The 22,361-nt window shown below is 50.1% G+C and overlaps 1 protein-coding gene across 1 annotated transcript in view; it reads left to right on the forward strand.

Annotated features, from left to right (window-relative positions):
• ASTN2 (astrotactin 2) overlaps positions 1–22,361 on the forward strand; it is a 358,985-nt gene that overhangs the window by 322,306 nt on the left and 14,318 nt on the right. The window contains exon 20 of the mRNA XM_058818098.1: positions 2,373–2,514. Coding sequence (XP_058674081.1) covers positions 2,373–2,514 — 142 coding nt within the window. The remainder of the gene's footprint in view (positions 1–2,372; positions 2,515–22,361) is intronic.

Consider the following 22,361-nt stretch of genomic DNA (forward strand, 5'->3'; position numbering starts at 1 on the left):
ATGGCAAACCAGACCACTGTGGGAAGCAGCTGCTGCTGTGTGTCAGGGCAGTGCTCCCTGCTAGCCTGTTCTCTCAAAACTACCCAGGAAGACCATGGAAGAGGAGCTTTCAGATGCTAGTGCATGTCCTAGAGAAAGTTAGCTGTGCAATTTTAATCATAGAATGGTCTGTGTTGGAAAGGACCTGAAAAATCATCTCATTCCACCCACCCTGCCTTGGGTCTGTCCTGCCCTTCCACCAGACCAGGTTGCTCCAAGCCCCGTCCAACCTGGCCTTAACACATTCTCTGAGCCAGTGGTTGCACATGACATTTTCCATCTCACTTCCAGTCTCCTGCAAGTCTGGTTCCACCCTCTCCCTGTCTCAGCCCATCCCATCCCTTGTGCTCCCTGGCACAGATATCCTGGCTGATCCTCCTACCTGGGGGCTGCCCAGCCCAGATCTTGGACTCCAAGTCCCCTTGGCCTCACCCAGCTCTCACTGCAATCCCAGCCCACCTATTTTCTCTCCTAGCCCTCATCAGCTGCTTAGAGGAAGGTGTGAGATCCCACAACATTCATCCATGGGATGATCTGTCCCCCCATGAAGCTTCTTCCTGCTCAGGAGGGAAGTTGCTTGAGGCTGGAAGAACCTTAAAGCCCTTTGCTCTACTTCAACAGCACATTCTGGTCCTGAATTGGTGATTCATCAGGTTTGTAAGCCATGGCAGAGTCTGTTCCCAATGACTCCTGGTGACAGGGAGTTCCCCAATCCAGCCCAATGCTGTAGGAAAAGGGATGGAAATGAAAATTGGAAATGAGTAATAGGGGTTTATTTGTTTGCTTAAACCATAAACCCAGAGCTGAGGGACTTGTTGAAGGCTGGGCAGTGCTCGTGACTTCCAGGCAGGGATTTTCCTGCTGCCAACCCAACCTGCCTGAGTTGTCTTGGGATTTGAGACAGACCTGGGTCCAGGAGCTGGGCTGAGCTGCAGAGACTGGTGACAGAGCTGCCTGAAAAAGTTTGGAAAGAACAAGTCGTGCTGGGAGCATTAAAATGAATAATTAAGGCTTGGATTCCTTCAGGGAGGAAAAGAATTTATTGCTGCTCTTTTGTCTGGCCAAGGGGGATATTTGTTACCGAGTTGTGTGCTTTGAGACAAGACGCAAATGCGGTTTAGGGGGCTGGGGATGAGGGGATTTTTTCTTCTACCTGGATAATTCAGCTTCACAGTGGGATGTTCTGGGCTGGTTACACCACTGGCTTCCTTAGGGTCTGTACCAAGAATTGGTGCTTCGTTTCAGTGCTCCTCAGTCACTTTTGCCATTAGAAAAAACAGAAGTGCTGAGAAGGGAATTCTCCTCCTCCCTCTGCTGCGAAGTCTTGACATTTCCACATGCACAAGGTACCCAGCACAGCAATCTGGGCCCAGCTTGGCTTTCACCAGCACAGTCATCACCTACAGCAGCCTTGCACCTATTCCCACCACTGGGAACAGGGCACAGCCTGGGCAATGCTCTGTCTTATTTTCCTCCGTGGTACCTCAGGCTTTCAGTTACACCAGTGTGAAATGGGAATTAAATGCAACGAGCTCTAACCAATAGACAGGCTGCCCACTGCGAGGAGACAGGTTGCACAGCAGTGGACAGTCATGCCCAAAAACCTTAATAAATGGAGCATTTCCAGTTTCAGCTGGGCCATGATCTGAGTGTTTAATAGGCCTTATAAACCAGAAGACTAAAAAGAAAGGTTTTTCTGTATTTTTAATTAGTGTTTTTTTTCCTTTGAGTGCTTATAAAAAAGCAAGTGTTCTTCAACATGACTGAAGGAGATCCAGTCAGAGCTCCAGGAGCTGGCAGAGTGCAGACGAAAGGGAGCGCAAAGCTACTGGGTATCATTAAATTAAATAAAAAAAATAAAAATAAAACCATCACATTGACAGCAATTCTATCCAAGCACTAAAAATGTATATTTGCTGTTAATAACATGGCCAAAACACCTCTTGTTGTGGCAGGTAATGTTTGGAAAAGGCCATGCTTAAGAGCTGGACATGCAGCAAGGGCAAGAATCCTTGTTTAGCCAGGCTTCCAAATCTTCTGTAGCCCGGCTCTGGGTGGTGTTTCTGCAGTGTCTGCAGTGAGGCCACACGTCCCCTCTGTGCTGTGATTGCAGCTGGCCATGCAGTGACACAGCTGGTGGCCCAGGTGTGTTTCCTCCTTGCTTTGCCCACAGGTGACATTCTCCACACAGACCTGGGACATTCCACAGCCAGCTGGGAGTTTGCTGATTGTGTGTCCCTGCGTAGAGATGTTTCTACAGTGATTTTAAAGCGGTCAGCAGTAATTCACACCTGTGCTGATGCTCTGGTCTCGCTCCTCTCTTTGCTCTGCAGGAGAATCCCTGAGCTTTGCAGATGATTTGCTCTCTGGCCTGGCAACCTCCTGCGTGGCAGCGGGTCGGAGCCACGGAGACGTCCCTGAAACCAGCCTCTACTCAGTCATTTTCAAGTGCCTGGAACCAGATGGTCTGTACAAGTAAGGAGAGACACGTGGGGAGCTGCTGGAGGCAAGGAGGGATCTCCAATGCTGTTATTGAGTTGTTATTGGGCTTTTTGGTCAGCACCAGACACAGGGCAAATGGTCAGACCCTTCCTGATGCTTTGGGTGTTACGCACAGCCGGTGAAATGGAAAAGAACTGTCTGCCAGTGCAGTGCTGGAGGCACTGAGAATCCATGGGACACTCCTGGATAACTCTTACTTTCAGCATTCTGGGTGTACAGGTCCATGCCTGGTGGGCAGGGTTGTCTCTGATGGATGAACTAAGCTGATGTGGTCAGATTGGAGCAAGTTGCCAAGTGCCTGGTGGGATAAAATAGACGTCAAAAGTGTGACAACATGAAATAGATGTCAAAAGGGTTTATAAGTTGCTGTTTCTCTTAGTAGGACATATTTGAGATCAGAGAGACACCAAATCCTTCTGCCCACTGCCTGCATATTGTGGATATTTGACTCTTCTGAGATACTTTTTGGGGAGTTGAATTTTCTGTTTGAATCTTGTGGATATTTGACTGTTGGATATTGTGGATATTTGAGTCTTCTGAGATACTTTTTGGGGGTTGAATTTTCTGTTTGAATCTTGTGGATTCATGAGTTTCCAGAGCAAAGGGATAATATCAAGAACTGAATTTTAACTTCTCCTTTAGAAACATTTGGACAGGGTCTGGGCTTTCCAATATGGCTCATTAGCCAGGGCATCCTCTGTCTTGAGAGGGATATCAGGAGTAAGATCAGTAAGAGAGGAAAAACAGAGCAAAGAGGCAAGGAGACAGAGGAGAGACAGAGCGAGCAAGAGAGAAACACCCAGGGCTTAATGTCAGAGTGACTGCAATAATTAAAACACATTTTGTAGTGAGTAATGAAACTTTTTATGGGACCACAAAAGCATTTAAAGTGAGAGCTGGCAAATAGTCTGTCAGCGAGAACTTTTTAAGACCTTGATTAATACTTTCCCTCCACCGCCCCCCAGTTAAGTATGTTGACAGCCTCCAAAGCCTTTATTGCACATCCCTGGAGCAGGGCTGTCTCCAGGAGTGGGCTCCAAGTGGCACCTCTTGCCATTTAATAATATCAGACATTTTCTTGTCGAATACCTATAATGCATAAATATAATTATTTATTTCTCTGGGAACTGGGCTGCTCTGAAAAGGTGCCAGGGGAGAGGCTGGAACAACCACAGAGCTTGCTAGTAACCCAAAGCCCATAAAACTGGCCTGTTGTGAGCTCCCAGCTGCCAGGGGCACTGGGACAGGGAAGAGCCACTGGTTTTGATGGAGGCTGCTGCCGTGGTGAGCACACAGAGCTGGGAGCCAGCAGGTCTGGCTCTTGGGCAGCCTGGGCTGCCAAGGCATCCTCCCCATCTGCCAGGCAGGGGTAATTGCACTCACCCGTCACTTTGGGGGCTCTGTGAGCTAATTCCTGCTGTCTGCAAAGGGCTGGGAGAGCCTTGGGTGGAAGGCACAGGGCTTTGTGCAGGGTTTTGTCATCCCTGTGGTCAAAGGCAGTCTTCTGCTTCTATCCCAGCCCCAAGGCATATTGCCACTGAGGTGGGCAGCAGAGCTGGCAGTGCCCTGTGCCCTGGGCATGGGACAGTGGCTTTTGTGGGGAGCCAGGGCTGCAGGCAGCCAGCAGGCAGCTGTCCCCTGGCACCAGGGAGCTCTGGAGCTTGTCCTGTGTGGGGACAGCCCCAGGGTGATGCAAAGCTCTGGCTCTGACCCACAGCACAGCTTGGCTCTTCACTCCTGAGGCAGTGCACATGGATGGGCACATGTTCCTGTGGGCACCTCTGGGGCACAGACCCCTGTTCCTGGGCATCCAGAAACATTTCATATGGGCACACCATAGCACTCCATTCTCACTGGCTGCTGCTTGCCCCAGCACATGGCATGGACTGATAAACCCCTGCTCCACTGCTGTGCCCGTCCAACACACACCCTCCTGCTCCAACCTGGGCCCTGCCCAGCTTGTTTACTGAGCATTCTCAGCGACACAGGCACCCCCATTAAATATTTCTCTGCTCAGATGTCCCCAGGAATTAGCTCTGGCTCTGTCCCACAGCATGGCTTGGCTCTCCGCTCCCGGAGCAGTGCCCACAACACACATGGATGGGCACATGTTCCTATGGGCACCTCTGGGGCACAAACCCCTGTTCCTGGGCATCCAGAAACATTGCATATGGGCACACCATAGCACCCCCTCCTTGCAGGCTGCTGCTGCCTGTCCCAGCATGTGGCATGGACTGATAAACCCCTGCTCCACTGGTGTGGGTCCTGCCTGCCCAACACACACACACCCTCCTGCTCCAACGTGGGCCCTGCCCAGCTTGTTTACTGAGCATTCTCAGCTACACAGGCACCCTCATTAAATATTCCTCTGCTCAGATGTCCCCAGGGTGACACACAGCTCTGGCTTTGTCCCCCCACAGCAGGGCTTGGCTCTCTGCTCCGGGGGTGGCACACATGGATGGGCACATGTTCCTGTGGGCACCTCTGGGGCACAGACCCCTCTTCCTGGGCATCCAAAAATACAATTGCATGTGGGCACACCATAGCACCCACTCCTTGCTGGCTGCTGCCTGCCCCAGCACATTGCACGGATTGATGAACCCCTGTTCCATGTTGTCATGAGCTGCTGTGGGTCCTGCCTGCCCAACTCACACCCTGCTGCTCCAACCTGGGCCCTGCCCAGCATGTTTACTGAGCATTCTCAGCGACACAGGCACCCCCATTAAATATTCCTCCGCTCAGATGTCCACCCAGTTGCAACACAGCGTGAGGAAAGCCAGAGCAGTGAAATGTGAGGCTAACGCTGCTCTGCGCCCGCACAGACAGAACAACAACACAAACACGGGCACGGGGTCATTTCTTAAATTGAATTTCTTCTGCTTGTTTCATTTGTTTCTGTGGAAAAATAGCTATCTATAATAGCTCTGGGCTGGGTATAATCCTGATTATAGACACTTGCAGGCTCTGTGCTGTTCTCTAGGCTGGGAGGTAAGCACACAGTTCACAGCATCAAAAACAAATTATTTGCTTCTGCAGTAGTCTGAGGGTATCACATAACCCTAGCAAGGGGACTGGGAGGTCATGGAAGTCTCTTCTGCCCTGTAAATGTGTCGAACATCCTGTCCTTTTCTTCTGTAGTACCTACAGCAATTACACTCTGCTGTGGACCATTCATTTGGAGTACTACCAGCATGAGATCAAAGCTGGGCTGGAGTATGAAAACAAACCCAAAAAATGTTCTACAAGCAAACAAATAAACAAAGTCTGATTGATTCCTTTGCTTTTAAGACTTCTGTAATTCCAAAACATAAATGAACAAAAGGAGAACTAATTTCTTTGTCCTTTGCAGTTTCAGTCTGAGGAAAATATGTTGCCTGACAGCCCTTTTTCTTTGCCTTTAACACATTGGGCTAAGATGCCAATCCCTGCATAGAGGGTTTTCCACAGCAAGTAGATCATGTCAGCAAAGGCACATGCTCCAAAGGCTTGTGTACATGTGTGGACCATCCTCAGTACCCATGCCACACCACACACAGGTGCCCATCCATGGAGATCCATGCTGAATTCATGGGAATGTACCCCAGGGACCTACACATGGGTGCTGAAGATGGTTCTTGAGGTTTTGCTGCAGTTCTTAAAAAGCAGAAATCTTACATTCTTGTGAAATGGAGAAGGGTTTGCTCTCCCCTGGGGTCAGCTGGACCAGAGCTGTCTGTCAAGCTTCCCCCCAGGTGGATCTGGAAGAGGATGAGGTGAGGAGGGCAGAGGGAGAGATGTGGATGTGTCTGTGCAGTGCTCACCTTGAGTGGAGCAGCCAGGCTGGACGGCATCCAGTGCCACTCAGATGGATGGCTTGGGAGCCTTGGGAGCACCAGGCTTTGACAGGCAGCTTGTGATGAACCAAAACCAAAACAACAGCGACGAGGAAGGGCTCTGGCTTGTCTCAGAGATCAAACTCAGCTTGGGGGACTGAGCACCCCACAAACCCATCCAACCTCTTCACTGAGGAGGCAGGAGCTTCCCCTGGGCACCCCACAAACCCATCCAATCTCTTCACTAGGAGGCAGGAGCATCTCCTAGGCACCCCACAGCCTCCCTGAGCCTTCATGCCAGCTCACCCATCTCACCTCTCACCCCATTTCTCAGGGAGTGCCTGGGGATGCCTCATGGCTGGGCAGTACCTGCTGTACCAGAAGGCAGCTTTGCCAGCCCAGCACGTTTCCTTCAGATGCTTGGGGAGACACCAAGCATCCCTCAGCCAAAAAGGGAAATTCTGGAAAGGGAAATGAAAACCCCCTCCAGCTCCTCAATGGAGCTGCAGTGCAAACACACCAACCTCTTCCCTGCGCCACAGATACTATAATTATAGATTAGATTAAATCCCAGTGTTTCACTTTATTTACATTCCTGACCTAGCCTATTCATTTCCAGTGTTTGTGCCAAGAATCAGCACAAAATTTACTGGAAATAATATGGAAGTCATCAGGATTCCTTCCAGAGCATTTCCTTGGAGTGTGTTCATATGCTGTGAAGAAGCCTTTACATTCCCTCTGCTGGCTCAGATGGGGTTTCCCCAGGGTGATCATGAGCCAGCCCAAAGCTCTGGGAGAGCACGTTCAAGGGGTGTTGGAAGGGTGGAAACCTCTTCCTAGAGGTTGAAGATTGAGGACTGGAGGGAAGGGGACTCAGTCAGAGCTCAGAATGGCAACACGAGGCTCCCATCTGCAGCCAGGACACACCAAGTCTTGCCCAGGCAGTGCCATCCTCTGCAGGATCTGCAGGCCATCGACAGCATGGCCAGGCTCAGCTTGGGATAACATAAAACATCCCTTTTTTGGTGAACTTATAGAAAAATGGAGAAGTGTGGAGCAGGGAGAGCCCATCAGAGCATGGATAGGCTGCAGTCCCACAGGCTGGACGTGCTGAAGGAGCTGGCCCAGAGCAAGGCTGATTAATACAGAGTGACCTCTGCCGTGTGCATAGCTGGGATAAAAGGGGAACAGAAAACCCTTGGTGCTCAAGAGTGTGTTCATGCTGTCAGCAGTCCCCTGCTCCTTACATGATGCTAATTGTTGTTGTTGGTTTTTCGTCAGGGAGACACGTGAGTGAGTGTCACAGACATGTTTTATGAAAAATCCTTTCTTTAGGATTTTTTCTCCTGAGATGCTGAGAGGCCTCAGGAACAAAATGTAAACAATGATTATCTGCTGCTGTGGAGTGCAACAGGTGCATCTGTGATTGGTCTCATGTGGTTGTTTCTAATTAATGGCCAATCACAGTCAGCTGGCTCAGGCAGAGAGTCCGAGCCACAAATCTTTGTTATCATTCTTTGCTATTTTATTCTTAGCTAGCCTTCTGATGAAATCCTTTTTTCTATTCTTTTAGTATAGTTTTAATGTAATATATATCATAAAATAATCAATCAAGCCTTCAGAAACATGGAGTCAGATCCTCATCTCTTCCCTCATCCTCAGACCCCTGTGAACACCATCACAAGTGAGCGCTGGAGCAATCAGAGACAGATCCCAAATAACTCCATGGCTTGGGTTAAAACACATCTGTTCCAGCCCTTAGCCAGGTCCCCTGTGTGCACAGGAGCTGTGCTGCTCCATTGGATCTACCTCTCCCCTTCCACATGCTCTGCAGCTTCCCAGAGCTGCCTGGTGCAGGGCTGTAGTTTCTCCTCAGGCATTCCTGGCTTGCAGAAGCTCAAACAAGGCAAGTCAGGAGCTGATTTTGCTGAATCCTAAGCCTGTACCCCAAATGCAGGCTCGTTCTTCCTCAGCACTTTGGGGCTGTGGCAGAGCCAGGCTGCCCTGTGCTGGCTGGGGTCTGTGACTGTTTTTGCTGCAGTGAGTCCAGCAAAGAACCCTCTGGGCTCACCTGGGCTGTGTGTGCATCACTGGCTTGCAGGGCGACTGGCCCCATGGAAGATGGGCTGTACAGGGAGCTCAGGGGCTCAGCACAAGGGTGTAATCTCTGCACTCATTTCCATGAAGTCCCATTTGTGGAGGTGGGTTGGGCTCCTGCTGAGGCTCCAGCGTCTGGAGGATACACATCTAAAAACCACAGAGAAGACATTCATGGTTTCTTCATGGCCAGTCAAATCTGGAGGGCTCTTCCCAACTTCACCATTTACTCTGCTGAGTGATTTAAGGAGAATGTTTAGTCTCACTTCCATCATCACCTGTTTACCTGTCCCCTTTAAAAACTCAGGTTTTAGTCTCTCTCGTGCAGTCCTCATGTCCTGGGTGGCTCAAGGCCTCCAGGTGCTGCTGCAGTGTTGCTACGCTGACTATTTGCCATCACCCTTGTAAAAGTTGTGTTTGAATCAGAATTTTCTTTCTGATCTGTCTCTGCCACCAGTGCTCAACCACTAGGACAGACCTGGCATCAGGAGATGCCTTTCTCTGACCTCAGTAGAACTTTCTTCTTTAGTATCTGCCACGTGTATAGGTATCTCACACCTTTTTGCTGAAAGACCAGGTTTTCCTTCCCAAATTCTCTGCTTCTGATCATACCTCATGCCACAGAGAGCAACAGAACAGCTTTTGCTGCCTCCCATGGCTGTGTCCTCTCTGCCCCTTCCTCAGGACAATCAGACTGAAACAACTTTTTTGGTTTTGTCCCTAAAAACTTCCAGCACATCTAAATCCCAGACCTGTCCCAGGCCCATCCACATTGTCCCTCTGGAGGTGGCTGGAGGAAGGCTGGCAGTGGTATAGTGAGGAAAACGAAGGAGAAGGTGAAGGAGGAGGAGGAGGAGGAGGCATGAAGGGGTTATTTTATGAGGTATTGCAGCTGTGCCAATATAGGATTCTTCCTGGGAATGGCAGTGGGGTGGAGAGGAAGATTTTGTCCTCTTTGCCTGTTGGTAGACAGATGGATCTTTACAATTCCACCTTTTCCCCATCAGCAATCCCACATCACCAACCCCTTTTAGCCACAGAAGCTGGAGAGTATTCTTTATTCCTGACTGTGTAGAAACCTAATGCTGCTCCACATCCAAGTCTTATCTCATGGACTAATGGGAGAGGGAGTGCAAGGGCTGTGATATAAATATCAAACACGGGCCTTGCTGGCTTGGATTTGCTCTAAGGCAGCCAAACCTGCATCGTGCTACTGCCTTGGAGCCCTTTGTTTTGTTCATCAGTTCTCCATGGTGCAGAGCACCCTCCTCCTGAAGGCTGGGAAGCTGAGGGCCATGCTGGTTTGATTATTCCAGCACAGTTTGAACACATCCCATATCAGGGACACAAGGAACACAGGACACATCCTGCTTTTTTTTTATTTTCTAGAGAAGAAGGGAGTGAGGAGAAGGGCAAATATCCTTGTTGGCTGTGTCCTGGTCACAGACCTCTTTTATGAAAAATCCTTTCCTTAGGATTCTTCCTCCTGAGAAGCTGAGAGGCCTCAGGAACAAAATGTAAACAATGATTATCTGCTGCTGTGGAATGCAACAGGTGCATCTGTGATTGGCCCATGTTGGATGTTTCTAATTCATGGCCAATCACAGTCAGCTGGCTCGGACAAAGAGCCAAGCCACAAACCTTTGTTATAATTTCCTTCCTATTCTATTCTTAGCTAGCCTTCTGATGAAATCCTTTCTTCTATTTTTTTAGTATAGTTTTAATGTAATATGTATCATAAAATAATAAATCAAACCTTCTGAAACATGGAGTCAGATCCTCATCTCTTCCCTTAACCTGAGACCCCTGTGAACACTGTCACAGTGTCCTGGCAAGCGAAACTGGGAGGGAGAGGTGTGACATTCCTGGAGCTCCTCAGTGATCTGGAGCTGAGCAGAGGTGAAGGCTGGCCATGCTCACATTCCACAAAGCCCCACTGCAGGAGAACACTTAGGAGAATCATGTTCAGGAGAACACTTAGGAGAATTGCTTTTTTTTGGATCAGGTGATTAAGAGATGCTCCCTGCAAAGAATTGTATTCTCTATTCTCTTCCTAATTTCCTTGTGCAGTCTGGGACTCAGGGATCTGAGAGTGGCAAGTTTGACAGCTGCTCTGTGCCCATAGCAGCTCAACCTGATATTATTTACAGACAACTCAAGATTTGGGATTATTCAGGCTTTAAGGAGTGGCCAAAAGCAGCACAATTCTGTCCACAAACATGCCTGAGGAAGAGCATGTCCCTGGCGTCTTTGGGGTCTCTGTGTGGTCTGTGGGATCTGTGGGGTCTCTTTGGGGTCTGAGGGGTCTCTCTGGGGTCTGCCCAGGTGTTCAGTCACTACTGAACCCACAGGTCTCATCTGAACCCAGACCATCTCCACAATCAGCTCAGGCAGACTCTGTGTGGGACCCCAGCTCCCCAAAGGTGGAGATATTCGGCAGTGATATTTCTCTGAATAAAAGGATAAGTCACAAGCTAACCCTACCTGCCCATCCTTTTTTCCACTCTCAAAAGCAAAGTTTGGATGCCATGAGCTACAAGTTCTGTCCCAGCTCAGCCCAGCTATGTGCATTTCTCTCACATCAGGCTGCAAGTCCATAAAACTAGTCAAACTTTTTATTTTTGTTTCGTTTTTCCAAAGGACACCTGCAGCACATCCCAGCCCATCCTTTTCTTGTAACAACAACAGCACAGAGAGTCCTTCACCAGCCTTGTCTCCCAGAGAACACTTTGTTATTTTCATTTTCTTTCTGTTTGTGTGCTATTTATTAAAAAAAAAAAATAAAAAAAATCTCTTTTAATCTCTGACTTGTGCAGAACATTACATCAGTTAGCACCCACCTCCTGACCATGCCAAAGTGAAGTTTATCAGCACAAAGTGACCTCTCCAGCTCTGCCACCCCTTCTCCCCCTCAGGGCCATGGCTCTTTCCCAGAGGAACAGGGAGTTTCTGCAGGGAGCTGCAGGCAATGGAGCCCCTGCCCAGATCTCAAATGGCCTTTAATTCATTCCTTGGGGTTTGGGTTGTTTCCCCCCTGCCTGTGTTTGCAGAAGTAGCCAGTAAATTGAGACATCTCCATTTTGGGAACAACGTGGTCAAGGCTCCACCATCAGAGCCACAGCTCCTGTTGGCTTCAGCTGAATCTGTGACAGAGTAAAATAAACATTAAAAAAGTAACCTCAAAGCAGCTGATTCTCCCTGAATTTTCCCACCTGTGAAAAATGTGTTAAAACTGAACCTCACCTTTGCTGGGCTTCCAATACAGTGAGAAGATCCATAGTAAAGTGTGAGGAAAAGCTGAGGAGCATCTCTGCTGGGCTGCAGAGATGGCAGCCCTGTGGGGAGGTGGGGCTGGCTCTGGGTGATGCTCTGTGCTGAGCTGTGCCCCATCGGGCTCTGCTTGGTCACCCCCATCTGCTGCCACTCCCAAGGAAATTTCCTTGGAGCACCTTCAGAGCAATTGCTTCCACCACACACGTGCCCTCATTGCTCCTGGTCACCTCACACACACACACACACTCGCTTTCCTCATCAGGAATGAGAGAAATTTGATTATACAGCAATATGGTTTCTGTTATGAGAAGGGGAAAAATAATTACCGTGGCTTTCACTTAAAACCCTTGGAGCCAAAACTTATGTCAGGATGTAAAAGTTAAAAAAAAAAAAAAGGAAAAAGAAAAAAGAAATAGGGTCTGTGGGATGGTGGATGTTCAAAGGGTGGTGGATGGAGGGCTCAGTGGGGTCCTGTTTTCACTGGAGCTGGGTGTGGAGACACTGCCCTGGCAGGATGGGTGTGAAGGGAGCTCAAAGCTGGGTCACAGGGACATGTCCCAATAGCTTGTCCAAACACCTGAGCAGTGAGCTGGGCTTGGACACATCTCACCACATCTCTGGGCTGTCATACCCCTGATTCAGGGTCTGTTGCTTGTCTTCCATCTCTTCTCCTCTTAATTTTTGCCAGGGAAGCCACAGGGCAGGCCAAGGCAGCAGCAACCTGAGCTAGGTCTGGAGCATGGCACTTTTCTCCTCCCCTCTGAGCATGTCCCACTGCCCTGCAGCTGCAGGAGTGGCCTCCCCTCCTCATCTCATTGCACAACCCCAACCAGAAGGGCTGGGATTCTTTCATGTTTTCCCTCCCTCTGGTTTGCACCATTGCAACATCCCAGTGTTCCAGCCTTTCTGGGAGGGTCTGTGGGGATGTGTCCTGCTCACCCCAGTTTCTCACATGGGGCAGGGGATGTTGGGGAGGGCTGGTTGAGGTCCAGGACACCCACCCCAGGCTGTTGGGGAAACCTCTCAGACAAAGCAACTGAAACCAAGATATTTCTTCAGTGTTTGGACACGTCACTGCTGATGCAAGGGGAAGGATTTCCAACCATTTCAGCTGCTACAAGTTGTACTCTTGGCCCTGCATTGCAGGGTGGTCTTGGCCCCTTGTGTCCCTCCCCTCTGGGTCTGAGGGTTTGTTAGGTTGGTGGGTGTTTTGTGGTGTTGCATCCCCATGGATGCTGCCCTTCTGAGGGTATGGAGGTGGATGGATGAGAGCCCCTGCCCAGATCTCTAATGGCCTTTAATTTATTACTTGGGGTGCATTTCTGCCCATGCTCTTTACAGCTTTGGAGCTGGCATGGAGCAACTCCATCTCACTTTGCTCAGGGTCTGTCCTGTGCCACAGCAGGTACCTTAGTGCCAACCCAATAGCCCCATAAACACACCAATCACCCCATAACCCTACTCCATAGCCCACAGGCAAAATCATGGCCAGACCCTGCTGTAAGCAGCCTCTGGGTGTGCAGGTGAGTCTAGAGGTGGAGCAGTGTGGGGTTGTGTGGCTGCTTAGACACAGACTGGCAGGTGAAGCAAACTGATAAACTCTGGGCTTTCCACGTTGTTCAGTGCACAGGATATCCCAAAAACTGCTAAAGCCCACCAAAATGCTGCGCCTGGAGTCCCCTTTGGGACCTCCCTTGCCTCCCTTGCCAGGCAGCAGCTTGCAGTGACCCCTGTGGCTTTTCCATTACCTATCCAAACCCTCCTGATCCTGCTTCAGCAGAGCCACCCCAGTGAAGAAGAGCTCCAGAAGAGCCACCCCACAGCATGGAGCCCATCCCATAGAATGAAGCCCATGGAATGAAGCCCACCCCATAGAATGAAGCCCATGGAATGAAGCCCACCCCACACCATGAAGCCCACCCCGTAGAATGAAGCCCATGGAATGGAGCCCACCCCATAGAATGGAGCCCATGGAATGAAGCCCACCCCACAGCATGGATCCCACCCCATAGAATGGAGCCCATGGAATGAAGCCCACCCCACAGCATGGATCCCACCCCATAGAATGGAGCCCAGGGAATGGAGCCCATCCCATAGAATGAAGCCCATGGAATGAAGCCCACCCCACAGCATGAAGCCTACCTGCATCACCCCACACACAGCTCCTGAGCTCTCCCAGGCCACCTCCAGCTCTGGGCTCTGTCCCTGCCTCGTACCTGCTGCCCTGCCACAAGCTAAATTGTTTTCCAAGTGGAAACATGAGTTGAAGGATTAACTCCATGAGGGCCTTCCCGTGCAATGCACCGGGATTAAATATTTATGTTGGCAAAAAGCATGTAATGGGCAGCTCCAGATCAGAGATAATGAAATTGAGGTGTGTGGAGAAAGCAGGGGGAGGCAGGGGCTTGCAGGAGCAGACGGGAGAGGGACCCAAGTGGGTTGTAGTATGTGTGCCTGGGCGATTACTTTTGTTTTTATTAATACCCCACCTGTTTGTAGGAGCTCTGCAGAGCACAAGGGAGCTCAGAAATCAGCCATTCCTATTCCTTGTGTGCACACCAGCGTCAGGCAGAAGGAATTGTCACCCTGGAGGAGGTGGCTGGGTGGGGGGAGTAGGGATGAGACCCTCTCTGTGTCATGTGCAAATGATGCACAATCCTAAATCATTAATAGCAGTGATATAGGATCCCTGGCTCTTCCAGAGCGCTGCAGTCAAGGTTATTTACTGGTGACTGTGTCAGATCAGGCAGCAGTGTGGTTTGGATTAGAGGGAGGGTTCCTGATCAGGTCAGGAAAAGGCTCATGGCAGCAAGGAAAGGCAACAGCATGAGCAGGAAAATCCATGAGAGACTCATCTTAGGGAAGAGCCCTGCCAAGATGGGCAGCAGGGGAGCACAAGGAACGTGGCAAAGGAGATGTGATGCAGGAGGGAAGACCTTCCTCCGCTGCAGGAGGAAAAACAAGCAGTGCATGCAATGGCAAAAGCTGCTGCTCTTTCTCAACTCATCATTTTTATGAGACAACAACATCTCCCTCTTTCCACCCAACAACAAACATCACAGAAGGCAGCACGGGGCGGATGGGAGTCCGTGGGACCCCAGCCAGGCTGCAGTCTCCAGGGAGGTTTGAAACCAGGCATGAATGGAGAGAATGGAAATGCACTGGCTCCCAGGCCAGCTCTGCTGCGGGGGGTCCCTTGCTCACGATGACAGCGCTGCCTCTCATAAACACAGCATTTCCTCATCCCCATTTGTTCCTCTGTCTCTTGTGCAATCTCTTGTACCAGACGGGGATGGGAGTGAGTCCCACTGGTACGTGAATGTGTTACAAAAAACCTTCCCACCCTGCCACCAACGAAGTGCTGAGAAAGAACAACAGGGTTTAAAAGGAAAAAAAAAATAAAATAGAGAAAGGAAAAGAAAGATGGGACAGATGGATGAGTCTGCTACTGGCCATGACTTATTGTTCTGAGTGTAAACTCAAGGGCATGGCTGTGCTGGTAGGTTGCAGCATCAACCAGCACTCAGAAGCCCCACTGCACTTGGTGCTCTGCATCCCTCTGGGAAATGGATGCTCCTTTCCCCAGATAATTTTCCTGAGTGGAAAACTTATGACAAAAATAGAGGCAAAGTAACTCAACTGAGGTCACATAGTGCTGAAATGAACAGATATCCCAGCTCTAGCCTGCCCAACACCATTCCTTGTGCTGGGTTGTTTCACTTGGGGTGTGTGAGCAGCACTGCTGCTGCCAGTCCCTGGGCATGGACCAGGCACCAGGCTGCCCTTCCCAATGCACACAGCTGGGACAGAGCACAGCTGTGACACTGAGGTGTGGGAGCAAGGGCAAATCCCACCATCAAACACATCTCCTGGGCTGGTGGTGGAGGTTAGAACGTTTCCTGGACCTGGGCTGCTGGAGCAGGGATGGAGGATCAGCTGTAGCTGCAGAGGAAGAAAAGCTGGAAGGAGTTACAATCCTGCAGAGTGAAAAACAAGGGGAAAAACCTGCAGGGATCTGTGCCTCTGGAGCAGCATCTTCAGGAGAGCAGGGCTGGCTCAACACCTCTGGAAGCTCCCAAATACAGTCACTGCAGTGACAAGGGGCTCTCCCATGGCACAGCACAAAGGGTCTCCAGTCCTGTCTTCTGGGGTAGCAGGGCTATGGCTTTGAGCTGGTTGGCTGTGTAGTCTTCATTCCAATAAAGAAATGATTAAAATAGGGTGGGGAAGGGGGGGAAAGAAAACCCCAAAACATCTGTTTTACTTCAAATCAGGGAAGATTCCTTTGCTTGCAAGGAATGTGTAAATCACGCCGGGCTGGGAGATGTGCATAACCCTGCCTGAAAGCTCCTCTGCACTTCAAACAAATTCTAACATGCTTACTGGGATTTTGTTTTTATTATTTGTTTTGGGCCCCCCTGCCCCCCTTATCCTGCCCTCCACCCTCCCTGTCTGCCTGCTGGACCTGTGAGAATCTCCTGCTCACTGCCAGTTCCTTGCCCTGTGCCTCTGGATTTGGGGCCCTTGGGGCACAGGGACAGTGGGCACTGCAGATCTGGCTGGCACACAGCATCCCTGCCTGCCACCATCTCTGTGCCAACACTGAGGCCATTGCAGGGCCTCCTTGAGCACCCAGAGCCCAGCTGGGGTTTGTCTCATTGGGATGCTGGGGTGCTCAGAGGGTGCCCCTCTCCTTTGTGCATTATTGCTGGGCTTTGTTTGGCACTGCTGCCTGTGGAAGGTAGGGCTGGCCAGTGGTGCTGGGGACAAACCCAGTGGGGACAGATGAAGAGCTCTGCCCTCAGGGGTGCACAGCTCACTAAGGTGAGTGTGCCTCATGCCCAGGACCAGCCCTACTCCCTGTGGTCAGTGCAGCCCTTGCCTTTCTTCTGTAGCAGGGGCCCTACTGTGGTGCCTTTTATAAGAGCAGTCAGCCATCAGCTTGCTTGCCATGGACCACCCACTGCTCCTCGGATGACACTGCCCTTTGAAGTCACCACCAGCCCGGGCTGGATTTCAACCAGCAGTGCAGATGGAAGCCAAGCCCCCAGGAGAATGAGAACAAGCCCTACCAAGGGGATCTCCAGGGGTAGCACTCTGTGGAGTGTCTGGTTCTTGTTTAGAGGGGCTGTGAGGTTGGGAGGGGCAGAGATTTCCCAATTTCACAGGGGTCACAACCTTCCTCTCGCCCATGTCCCCAGGGCCGGTGGTGGCCGAGCTCTGCAGAGTGTTGGAAGGTTGAGCAGCAGGGATGGTTAGCTGTGAACATTTCCATTGTGGAGCTCCCTGCAGGGGTCCAGGGCTTTGCTTGTCTCTCCTTTCTCCTTGGCACATCTGGAGGAAGAGTTTTCATTCTCTCTCTCCTTGTGAATATTTATTCCCTCTCTCCTGCTCATCCCCTGCAGTCGCAGCTGTCTCTTCACAAAGGAGGATGGCAGCCATCCCATAAGTGACTCAAAGAAGGTATTAAAGGGATGTGTCCCTCTTGGGATAACCCACCTGGCACACAGGACCAGTGCTGTGAGATGAGGTTGAAACCCACCCACCCACAGATCACTGCAAAGACAAGCAAAACCTCCCCTAAAAGCAAAACTCACCCTCCAAGTCCCAACCTCAGCAGAGCTGGGCCTGGGGGCTGTGGGGTGTCTGTGGCTGAGGGGACAGGGCTGGGTGTCCCAAACTGATGGGGGCAGCAGCAGATATTGCACAGTAGGGAGAGAGGATGCAGGTGCTGCCAGGGAACACCCTGCCCTGAGGAGCTGGGGTGTTTATGGTCATTGCAAAGGCTGTGGCAGACCCTCAGATGGATGCAGAGCCTGAGGAAAGCCCTCCTTTGCTGCACCAAGCACAGCTCGATCCATCACCAGCTCTCAGTGATGCTCTGTAGCCCGTGCAGGACCAGCCCCTCATTGGCAGCTTTGGGCACCAACCCAAGCTGTGGCACAGCAGGAATTGTTCCAGCAGCACAGGGAGTCACAGGCAACTCATCTGACCTCTGTCCAAGGGCTTTGTTGGGGCATTCCAGCAGAACAGGGACTCTGGCACATCACAGACTCTAATGAGCTGCTGTTGCTTCACTGGAGACAAAAGCACCAGCCTGCAGTGGCTTATTATCACCTCCTTCTGGTTCTTCACTCCACCAAAGGATGTTACAACTCACATTCTGGCTAACATGGGACCTTTCCAGGCAGGGGGGAACACCCTTCCTCAAGCCCTGAGACAGACAGGGAATATTGGGAATTGCTGGGCCAGTTCTTACTGCATTGCCTTTAGAAGCACATCTGCAAATCTTCATCCTCACAGCCAGCAGGACGAAAGCAGGGACATGATGATTGCCAAGAAATATGGACCTCAAACACCCTCTATCTGTCGGGGTCTCTAACTTGTCAGAGTGACCCCAAGAAATGTTAAAAATTCTCTTTTCCCAGCCCGGTGCTCGAGGAACGAGTCAGGGCTCTTCATTTCTTGCTCTCAAGGTTGTTTATTGTTTCTTATCTATAAAATTCTTTGTCCTGCCCCACTGAGGTCCATCCAGCAGGACAGTTTCAGGCACACTCTGCCTGCCCCCAGGGTGGTGTTAGGTCTTTATACTAAAAACTATGTGTACAATGTTTACAATTACTTTCCAATACCTATCACCTATGTTAGACAGTGAGCTTCTACTCTAAACCAATCTGAAAGTGCCACCATCACAACAGAAGATGGAGGCCAAGAAGAAGAAGGAGAAAGGCTGGACACAACCAGTTCCCTCCATCTTGCCCCCTCAACTCCCATTCCAGAAACCCCAAAATCTACTTTCTCACCCTGTGATAACTTCACTATTATTCTACTTAATTTGTCATGGCTTGCAGATCTTCATCTAAGGTCAGTAATGTGTTCCGTGGGTCATAATCAAACCCACAGGTGTTTTGGGCTCTGTGCCAGGGTCTCTGAGCCCCCTGGCAGGGGTCTTGGCTGATGCTCAGGACAGCCAGAGGGATGTCCTGGCTCCTGACATCTATCCATCCTCTCTAAAGCTGGTAATTCCATGGTGATCCTGCTTCTTCTGCCATGGTTCTGCCTTCCCAGCTGGAACCCATCACTCTGGGACACCCCGGAATTCTGCTGGGGCATCTCCAAGCTAATTAAATCCTGCTTGAAGAGTGCCTAGGAGCTAAACCCCCAGTGCTGCAACATCAGCTGTGTCAATGTTATCTGTGTCAGGGTGGCTGCTTTGGGTGTGTTCTGCTGTCATGCCAAGGAGCTGCTCTCTCATCCACATCCCATCTCCATCAGGAGCTCCAAGCTTCTCTCCAGAGATTGGTCTGCTCTTCCCTCTTCAGTGGGGCAAAGCTGCTCCTGGAAGGATGTGCTCAGAGAGGGAGAGAAGGAGGAGTCATTATCTGCTTCTTGCAGCAGCTGGCAAGGATCAGGGGGGACAAAGGAGGAGATTATAAGGCAAGGAGGGACAGTGGCTCTGTTGGAACTCTCAGCTGCATGGTGATGAAGACACTGTGGGGATGCAGCAGCCAGGAGGGTGGCAGTGACCTTCTAGATGAAGCCATGGCCTGTGTGGCATTTTCCCCTCATTTCCAGAGAAAAGTTTTCACCTAAGGCAGTCTCGGCACCTCTGCTCACAGGGTGTCCGGCTGGCAGAGGGGCTCCCCTGGAATCTTGGCTGTCCAACACAGGTACCATTCAGGAGCAGGGTTCTTGGGAACAGAAGGTGGCCTGTGCATCAAGGCCTTCTTTCACAGCCATGGCAGGAATGGGAATCACTACTCTGATGGGTTATTGACAGGGTTTTGAGGGAAATCTTGGGAAATTGAGATGCCGTGGTTGAGGCTGGGAAGGTGAATGCCCTGCTGGGCATTTCTTTGTCAGGGAGACAATAGATCCAGGCAGTAGCAAGGAGTGGTCAGGGTTTTTAATCTTTCTTTCTTTTCTTTCTTTCTTTCTTTCTTTCTTTCTTTCTTTCTTTCTTTCTTTCTTTCTTTCTTTCTTTCTTTCTTTCTTTCTTTCTTTCTTTCTTTCTTTCTTTCTTTCTTTCTTTCTTTCTTTCTTTCTTTCTTTCTTTCTTTCTTTCTTTCTTTCTTTCTTTCTTTCTTTCTTTTCTTTCTTTCTTTCTTTTCTTTCTTTTCTTTCTTTCTTTTCTTTCTTTCTTTCTTTCTTTCTTTCTTTCTTTCTTTCTTTCTTTCTTTCTTTCTTTCTTTCTTTCTTTCTTTCTTTCTTTCTTTCTTTCTTTCTTTCTTTCTTTCTTTCTTTCTTTCTTTCTTTCTTTCTTTCTTTCTTTCTTTCTTTCTTTCTTTCTTTCTTTCTTTCTTTCTTTCTTTCTTTCTTTCTTTCTTTCTTTCTTTCTTTCTTTCTTTCTTTCTTTCTTTCTTTCTTTCTTTCTTTCTTTCTTTCTTTCTTTCTTTCTTTCTTTCTTTCTTTCTTTCTTTCTTTCTTTCTTTCTTTCTTTCTTTCTTTCTTTCTTTCTTTCTTTCTTTCTTTCTTTCTTTCTTTCTTTCTTTCTTTCTTTCTTTCTTTCTTTCTTTCTTTCTTTCTTTCTTTCTTTCTTTCTTTCTTTCTTTCTTTCTTTCTTTCTTTTTCTTGTGCCTTCCTCCTGCCTCCTTCCTCCATGATTTGATGGGCACTGTTTTATGCACTTCCAAATGGCATCAGACACCTGAGGCATGTCCTGGCAGGTCCATCTGACAACTGTGGTCTGGTTTTGTTGGGAGGCATCTGCTAAAGGATAACGATTAGTCTCGCAAGGTTTGCTGTCCTGGGAAGAAAAGAAGTGTGAATTGTGAGAACAGTTCACTGACAGCCCCATGCATTGGTGTAATGGCAAGGTTTTATACTCCAGTGTGGCACCAGTTGCTGCTAACCTGTTCCTCCATCATGCTGATGGGAGCAGGTCAGCTGTCACAGATGGTTAAAAGCAGCTCAGTTATAAAAGGTGATTTTCTTGGTTGGTAGAAGAGTGAGGAGAGCTTTCTAAAAGATGGGAATGTTTTTCAGGATTGCACTGTCCGTTGATTCCTTACCATGGGAAAGCAGAGCTGGAAGCAAAGACAATAAACAGCAGAAGACACTTGTGGCAGTGCCAGCCCCAGGGAGATGGCACAAGAGTGACCACTGCCCTGTAAAGCTTTGCCCAAATCCCAAGGCTCCAGCAGGGTCTTTGGCAGGGATGCAGTGTGGTCAGTCCCCTGCCAGGGCACCAGCCCTCCCCTGGCACCATGGACATGGCCATGGCATGAGTGAGCCCAAAGCCAGAGCCTAACAAATAGAACAAGAAATCCTCTCCTTCCCAAACCACCCCCTGCTAATTGTCTGCTCAGCATTTGCTGCAGAGACTGGTGGGTGTTGCTCTCATTTACCTCTCTTAATTTTCTCAAATCACAGACTTGTCAATAAGCTCAGCTGCATTCCTGTGGCTTGTGTGGACCGGCTGCTTTTTATTAGATTTGATTTCTTTTTAAATTCTAATGGTTTCTGAATTGGGAATGCTTGCACTAAACGCACACACCCCTTTCCATGTGCACACACCCCTTTCCATGCCTCCCCAGGCAGCTGCTGGCAGGCAAGCCCTGCTCCTGCTCCATGTTCCTCAATGGAAGTGGCTGGGAGGCTCTGCAGGGGATGCACAAGCCCATGGTGAGGAGGCAGGAGTGGGTGGGTGGCTCCTGGACCACGCACAGCCCATGGCATGTGGAACATGTGGTGAAACACCCAAAGCTCTGCTCCACCCCACAGCACCCCTGGGCTCCCACGCTGCTCAAGAAGAGTCTTTTAGGGAAACTGTGTGTGTAATTTATGGATGCTTTTAGCTCTTAGATCTAGGAAATGTTGGGATAAAGGTCTAATGCTGCTCACCTGTGGGTATCAGGACAGAGAAACACACTCCCCACTCAATCCTCCTGAGAGCCCCTCACCTTGGTGCCTGGAAGCTGAGGACACTCCCAGACTGCAAAAATGGCAGAGAACAGTTTGTTTGTGTCCTGTGAGCACAGTGCAGGGTCTGCTGGGTCTGTTCCCACCCATGTGTGTTTGGGGCACCATTCTGGCAGCTCCATTGGGTCTGTTCCAATCCATGTGTGTTTGGGGCACCATTCTGGCAGCTCCACTGGGTCTGTTCCCACCCAGGTGTGTTTGGGGCACCATTCTGGCAGCTCCATTGGGTCTGTTCCCACCCATGTGTGTTTGGGGCACCATTCTGGCAGCTCCATTGGGTCTGTTCCAATCCATGTGTGTTTGGGGCACCGTTCTGGCAGCTCCATTGGGTCTGTTCCCACCCAGGTGTGTTTGGGGCACCATTCTGGCAGCTCCACTGGGTCTGTTCCCACCCATGTGTGTTTGGGGCACCATTCTGGCAGCTCCATTGGGTCTGTTCCAATCCATGTGTGTTTGGGGCACCGTTCTGGCAGCTCCATTGGGTCTGTTCCCACCCAGGTGTGTTTGGGGCACCATTCTGTCATCTCCGTTCTGGACGTCCTGGCACAGCCTGAACCCGGCCCCCATCCCTCGTGCCCAGTCTCCGTGCTGAGATCACCGGGCAGCAGGGAAGCAGGCAATGCCAAGAGCTGCTCCACTGAGGGCTTTTAAAGGGAGGCCTCAGCATTGTTTTTCAGCTGGAACAGGAAGCGAGGAGGGCTGGCAAGGCAGGGTGTG

Source organism: Ammospiza caudacuta, chromosome 21, assembly GCF_027887145.1.
Source record: "Ammospiza caudacuta isolate bAmmCau1 chromosome 21, bAmmCau1.pri, whole genome shotgun sequence".
NCBI lineage: Eukaryota > Metazoa > Chordata > Aves > Passeriformes > Passerellidae > Ammospiza > Ammospiza caudacuta.